This window comes from Pseudophryne corroboree, chromosome 10 (assembly GCF_028390025.1).
Source record: "Pseudophryne corroboree isolate aPseCor3 chromosome 10, aPseCor3.hap2, whole genome shotgun sequence".
NCBI lineage: Eukaryota > Metazoa > Chordata > Amphibia > Anura > Myobatrachidae > Pseudophryne > Pseudophryne corroboree.
Window position 1 is genome coordinate 386,067,291 of NC_086453.1, and position 7,382 is coordinate 386,074,672.

Here is a 7,382-nt window from a genome sequence, read left to right on the forward strand (position 1 = left end):
TCACTAGTCCCAGAGCAGTAACACATTGCAGAGCGCTCAGCAGGTGTACACCAAGACTCACTAGTACCAGAGCAGTAACACAATGCAGAGCGCTCAGCAGATGTACACCGAGCCTCACTAGTCCCAGAGCAGTAACAGCGCAGAGCGCTCATCAGGTGTACACCGAGCCTCACTAGTCCCAGAGCAGTAACAACGCAGAGCGCTCAGCAGGTGTACACCAAGCCTCACTAGTCCCAGAGCAATAACGCAGAGCGCTCAGCAGGTGTACACCAAGCCTCACTAGTCCCAGAGCAGTAACACAATGCAGAGCGCTCAGCAGGTGTACACCAAGCCTCACTAGTCCCAGAGCATTAGCAAACCGCAGAGCGCTCAGCAGGTGTACACCGAGCCTCACTAGTCCCAGAGCAGTAACAATGCAGAGCGCTCAGCAGATGTACACCGAGCCTCACTAGTCCCAGAGCAGTAACACAACGCAGAGCGCTCAGCAGATGTACACCGAGCCTCACTAGTCCCAGAGCAGTAACGCAGAGCGCTCAGCAGGTGTACACCAAGCCTCACTAGTCCCAGAGCAGTAACGCAGAGCGCTCAGCTGGTGTACACCAAGCCTCACTAGTAGCGGAGCAGTAACAACGCAGAGCGCTCACAAGGTGTACACCGAGCCTCACTAGTCCCAGAGCTGTAACACAATGCAGAACGCTCAGCAGGTGTACACCAAGCCTCACTAGTCCCAGAGCAGTAACACAATGCAGAGCGCTCAGCAGGTGTACACCATGCCTCACTAGTCCCAGAGCAGTAACGCAGAGCGCTCAGCAGGTGTACACCGAGCCTCACTAGTACCGGAGCAGTAACACAATGCAGAGCGCTCAGCAGGTGTACACCGAGCCTCACTAGTCCCAGAGCAGTAACAGCGCAGAGCGCTCATCAGGTGTACACCGAGCCTCACTAGTCCCAGAGCAGTAACAGCGCAGAGCGCTCAGCAGGTGTACACCAAGCCTCACTAGTCCCAGAGCAGTAACACAATGCAGAGCGCTCAGCAGGTGTACACCAAGCCTCACTAGTCCCAGAGCAGTAACAGCGCAGAGCGCTCAGCAGGTGTACACCGAGCCTCACTGGTCCCAGAGCAGTAACGCAGAGCGCTCAGCAGGTGTACACCAAGCCTCACTGGTCCCAGAGCAGTAACGCAGAGCGCTCAGCAAGTGTACACCGAGCATCACTAGTCCCAGAGCAGTAACGCAGAGCGCTCAGCAGGTGTACACCAAGCCTCACTAGTCCCAGAGCAGTAACACAATGCAGAGCGCTCAGCAGGTGTACACCAAGCCTCACTAGTCCCAGAGCAGTAACAGCGCAGAGCGCTCAGCAGGTGTACACCAAGCCTCACTGGTCCCAGAGCAGTAACGCAGAGCGCTCAGCAAGTGTACACCGAGCATCACTAGTCCCAGAGCAGTAACAACGCAGAGCGCTCCGCAGGTGCAAACCGCCTCACTAGTACCAAAGCAGTAACACATTGCAGAGCGCTCAGCAGGTGTATACCGAGCCTCACTATTCCCAGAGCAGTAACACAATGCAGAGCGCTCAGCAGGTGTACACCAAGCCTCACTAGTTCCAGAGCAGTAACAACGCAGAGCGCTCAGCAGGTGTACACCAAGCCTCACTAGTCCCAGAGCAGTAACACAATGCAGAGCGCACAGCAGGTGTATACCGAGCCTCACTATTCCCAGAGCAGTAACACAATGCAGAGCGCACAGCAGGTGTACACCGAGCCTCACTAGTACCGGAGTAGTAACACAATGCAGAGCGCTCAGCAGGTGTACACCGAGCCTCACTAGTCCCAGAGCACTAACACAACGCAGAGCGCTCAGCAGGTGTACACCGAGCCTCACTAGTCCCAGAGCAGTAACAACGCAGAGCGCTCAGCAGGTGTACACCGAGCCTCACTAGTCCCAGAGCAGTAACAACGCAGAGCGCTCAGCAGGTGTACACCGAGCCTCACTAGTCCCAGAGCAGTAACAACGCAGAGCGCTCAGCAGGTGTACACCGAGCCTCACTAGTACCAGAGCAGTAACACAGAGCGCTCAGCAGGTGTACACCGAGCCTCACTAGTCCCAGAGCAGTAACAACGCAGAGCGCTCAGCAGGTGTACACCAAGCCTCACTAGTCCCAGAGCAGTAACACAATGCAGAGCGCTCAGCAGGTGTACACCAAGCCTCACTAGTCCCAGAGCAGTAACAGCGCAGAGCGCTCAGCAGGTGTACACCGAGCCTCACTGGTCCCAGAGCAGTAACGCAGAGCGCTCAGCAGGTGTACACCAAGCCTCACTGGTCCCAGAGCAGTAACGCAGAGCGCTCAGCAAGTGTACACCGAGCATCACTAGTCCCAGAGCAGTAACGCAGAGCGCTCAGCAGGTGTACACCAAGCCTCACTAGTCCCAGAGCAGTAACACAATGCAGAGCGCTCAGCAGGTGTACACCAAGCCTCACTAGTCCCAGAGCAGTAACAGCGCAGAGCGCTCAGCATGTGTACACCAAGCCTCACTGGTCCCAGAGCAGTAACGCAGAGCGCTCAGCAAGTGTACACCGAGCATCACTAGTCCCAGAGCAGTAACAACGCAGAGCGCTCCGCAGGTGCAAACCGCCTCACTAGTACCAAAGCAGTAACACATTGCAGAGCGCTCAGCAGGTGTATACCGAGCCTCACTATTCCCAGAGCAGTAACACAATGCAGAGCGCTCAGCAGGTGTACACCAAGCCTCACTAGTTCCAGAGCAGTAACAACGCAGAGCGCTCAGCAGGTGTACACCGAGCCTCACTAGTCCCAGAGCAGTAACACAATGCAGAGCGCACAGCAGGTGTATACCGAGCCTCACTATTCCCAGAGCAGTAACACAATGCAGAGCGCACAGCAGGTGTACACCGAGCCTCACTAGTACCGGAGTAGTAACACAATGCAGAGCGCTCAGCAGGTGTACACCGAGCCTCACTAGTCCCAGAGCACTAACACAACGCAGAGCGCTCAGCAGGTGTACACCGAGCCTCACTAGTCCCAGAGCAGTAACAACGCAGAGCGCTCAGCAGGTGTACACCGAGCCTCACTAGTACCGGAGCAGTAACAACGCAGAGCGCTCAGCAGGTGTACACCGAGCCTCACTAGTACCAGAGCAGTAACACAGAGCGCTCAGCAGGTGTACACCGAGCCTCACTAGTCCCAGAGCAGTAACAACGCAGAGCGCTCAGCAGGTGTACACCGAGCCTCACTAGTCCCAGAGCAGTAACACAACGCAGAGCGCTCAGCAGGTGTACACCGAGCCTCACTAGTCCCAGAGCAGTAACAACGCAGAGCGCTCAGCAGATGTACGCCGAGCCTCACTAGTCCCAGAGCAGTAACAACGCAGAGCGCTCAGCAGGTGTACACCGAGCCTCACTAGTACCAGAGCAGTAACACAGAGCGCTCAGCAGGTGTTACATGTTGCAGGTGTTTGGTAAGCACATGATATATCGGGAACAGTCTAAGGACGCGTGATATACCGTTTGGTCGTCGGTTAGATTGCACAGTGTGTAGCTCTGTATCGTTTGTCCGCGAGTTAAAGGGAAATCGTTGACGCATCGTTTGCATGCCGTGTAATATGTACCTAGCTTACCCATCCCCCCACAAGTATGGTGACCGCATCCCGGAATACTGCTGAGATGGCCGTACCACATACCTCACCTGGCTTCTCTCAGCCGTGGGGGGCTCTGCAGACCCATATCTTGAACGATTGGGGGGCAGAACTGGCCCCCACGAGGTTTTGGGAAGGAGTGGACAAGGTCGGATCATTGTCCTGCTCACGGGTAGCAGCTAGCGCTCTAGGCTGCTCCGACATTCCCTGGGCAAGAATACAAGGCCAGACCGAAGAGTGGGGGCAGGAGAGGTCACACAGGGCATTCTGGTACTCCCCTTCCCAGACATACAGTAACATGTTGCAGTGAGTGGAAAGTATAGCATAACCGTAGTTCAAAACCCAAGGCCAGAGACACGAAAGAAGCGGAATTCCCACCCTCCGCAGCCGTCCGTGACCCAGCTGCAGGGGTAGAGGAGGAGGAGACGGGAACCGACGAGCACAAGTGTCTAATGGGACACATTATTGGGCAGCACCGTCCCTTAAGACCCAGCAAAATGGGAGGCCGCCAGCAGAAGTATGTGCCCTCAGGCTCCCTCTGTACCTAGCAGGCCTGTATACTGAAGGAAGCCCCCCGGTCTCCCCTCCAGCACCTGTTCTGCATATCCCCTACCCCAGCAGAGCAGTCTCCCCTGGCTGCAGTTTGTCTCTGGCCCCAGTAACCGTGTCCTCTCCGGAGACGTACCTCGCTGGAGACGAGTTACCAGCACTGGAGAAGCAGATTGTGGCATCCCATTCCAGGTGTCCCAGCAGCCAATGGGAGACACCAGCAGAAAAATGTGACCCTCCCCCATATAAAGGCGGTTTCATGAGACAGCCAATCAGGGCATAGAGTGGGAGGAGCATGTGACGCCTTACTGCAATAACTAATGGGGGCGCTCCATCCCCCAGGGTTCCCGCAACAGGCCGGACATGACAGAGGGAGCGGCGTGCGCGGGGGTCTCACCTGTGGCACACGGGTTTCTCAGTAAGTTTCTCTTCTTGTAGCTGAGGACGTAGAACATTCTCCAGTCGGGGGGATTCTTTCTCCAGTCCTTTGGTAGAAACCCATCACGCTGACACTTCATCTTCCACAGGGTGTGCGAGTCTATAACGTCTCTCCATACAGAACACACCAGTCGGCATTGGAGGATCAGATCACGGTGGGGGACGGAAGACAGAATTTCCAGCAGCACTCCTTCTGGGACATCGCTAATGGCCGCCATCTTGTCTGCTCACAGATCCTGGAGATTACAAACAGGAAGAGTATAAGGAGCCCGTCCGCCAATCTGAGCAAGTGTCCCTCCGCTATACATGGGCCCTCTTGCTAAGCCTCGCGCTCCCTGGCAGGTCACAGCACTCCCTGCGGGCAAATGAGCTTGTGATATTATTATCCTACAGTTACATGGCGCCACAAGGGGTCCGCAGCGCCTTACATAGAACAGGAGCAGTGCAAACAGGCCCAGAATAAAAACCACGCACAGCGCAGGGGGCGGGACACCGGCCATATACGCAGCCACAGTAACAACAGGCATAATGCCAGCTGAGCACGAAAGCCCATGCCATGGTGGGCAGAGGGGAGGAGATGGTGGAGAAAGCACATGAGGAAACAGGGCCTTGCCCCTGAGAGCTTGCAATCTAAAAGTTATTAAAATACTCAAAGGGTTTCTGGCGACTCAGGGTCCCCAGATGGTCGGAGGTGCAGCTCGTTCCTTACACGTGCCCTGACGCACAAACAGCAGGCAGGTCAGTGGTAGGATTAGTAATGTGACAGGCAGGCGAGTCCGCAGTGAGGGTGCCTGAAGCTGGGGGCATTATGTGTATCTGGCACTATACTGGAGGCATTATGTGTATCTGGCACTATACTGGAGACATGTGTATCTGGCACTATACTGGAGACATTTTGTGTATCTGGAGCTATACTGGAGACATTATGTGTATCTGGCACTATACTGGGGCATTCTGTGTATCTGGCACTGTACTGGAGACATTATGTGTATCTGGCGCTATACTGGGGGCATTATGTGTATCTGGCGCTATACTGGAGACATTATGTGTATCTGGCACTATACTGTAGGCATTATGTGTATCAGGCGCTATACTGGAGACATTATGTGTATCAGGCACTATACTGGAGGCATTATGTGTATCTGGCACTATACTGGGGTCATTGTGTGTATCTGGCGTATACTGGAGGCATTATGTGTATGTGGCGCTATACTGGAGGCATTATGTGTATCAGGCGCTATACTGGAGACATTATGTGTATCTGGCACTATACTGGGGGGCATTGTGTGTATCTGGCGCTATACTGGAGGCATTGTGTGTATCTGGCGCTATACTGGAGGCATTATATGTATCTGGCGCTATACTGGAGGCATTATGTGTATCTGGCACTATACTGGAGGCATTATGTGTATCTGGAACTATACTGGAGGCATTATGTGTATCTGGCACTATACTGGAGGCATTATGTGTATCTGGCACTATACTGGAGACATTATGTGTATCTGGCACTATACTGGAGACATTATGTGTATCTGGCACTATACTGGAGACATTATGTGTATCTGGCACTATACTGGAGACATTATGTGTATCTGGCACTATACTGGAGACATTATGTGTATCTGGCACTATACTGGAGACATTATGTGTATCTGGCACTGTACTGGAGACATTCTGTGTATATGGCACTATCCTGGAGACATTATGTGTATCTGGCACTATACTGAAGACATTATGTGTATCTGGCACTATACTGGAGACATTATGTGTATCTGGCACTATACTGGAGACATTATGTGTATCTGGCACTATACTGGAGACATTATGTGTATCTGGCACTATACTGGAGACATTATGTGTAACTGGCACTATACTGGAGACATTATGTGTATCTGCCACTATACTGGAGACATGTGTATCTGGCACTATACTGGAGACATTATGTGTAACTGGCACTATACTGGAGACATTCTGTGTATCTGGCACTATACTGGAGACATTCTGTGTATCTGGCACTATACTGGAGACATTCTGTGTATCTGGCACTATACTGGAGACATTATGTGTAACTGGCACTATACTGGAGACATTCTGTGTATCTGGCACTATTCTGGAGACATTCTGTGTATCTGGCACTATATTGGATGCATTATGTGTATATGGCACTATACTGGAGGCATTGTGTGTATCTGGCACTATACTGGAGACATTATGTGTATCTGCCACTATACTGGAGACATTATGTGTAGCTGGCACTGTACTGGAGACATTATGTGTATCTGGCACTGTACTGGAGACATTATGTGTAACTGGCACTATACTGGAGACATTGTGTGTATCTGGCACTATGCTGGAGACATTATGTGTATCTGCCACTATACTGGAGACATTATGTGTATCTGGCACTATACTGGAGACATTATATGTATCTGGCACTATACTGGAGACATTATGTGTATCTGGCACTGTACTGGAGACAGTGTGTGTAGCTGGCATTATACTGGAGACATTGTGTATCTGGCACTATACTGGAGACATTATGTGTATCTGGCACTATACTGGAGGCATTATGTGTATCTGGCACTATACTGGGGGCATTATGTGTATCTGGCACTATACTGGAGACATTATGTGTATCTGATATTATACTGGAGACATTATGTGTATCTGCCACTATACTGGAGACATTATGTGTAGCTGGCACTGTACTGGAGACATTATGTGTATCTGGCACTGTACTGGA

At 52.4% G+C, this 7,382-nt stretch overlaps 2 protein-coding genes across 4 annotated transcripts in view; one reads left to right on the forward strand and one right to left on the reverse strand.

The window, feature by feature from the left end:
• The window catches only part of LOC134966836 (F-box only protein 2-like), a 174,817-nt gene that overhangs the window by 104,477 nt on the left and 62,958 nt on the right, over positions 1 to 7,382 (forward strand). The gene's annotated exons all lie outside the window — the stretch shown is intronic.
• Positions 1 to 7,382, reverse strand: part of LOC134966835 (F-box only protein 6-like) — a 59,704-nt gene that overhangs the window by 50,957 nt on the left and 1,365 nt on the right. For all 3 annotated transcript variants that reach the window (XM_063943882.1, XM_063943880.1, XM_063943881.1), the window contains exon 2: positions 4,599 to 4,875. In XM_063943882.1, the coding sequence (XP_063799952.1) occupies positions 4,599 to 4,857 (259 nt within the window). In that variant the 5' untranslated portion in view covers positions 4,858 to 4,875. The remainder of the gene's footprint in view (positions 1 to 4,598; positions 4,876 to 7,382) is intronic.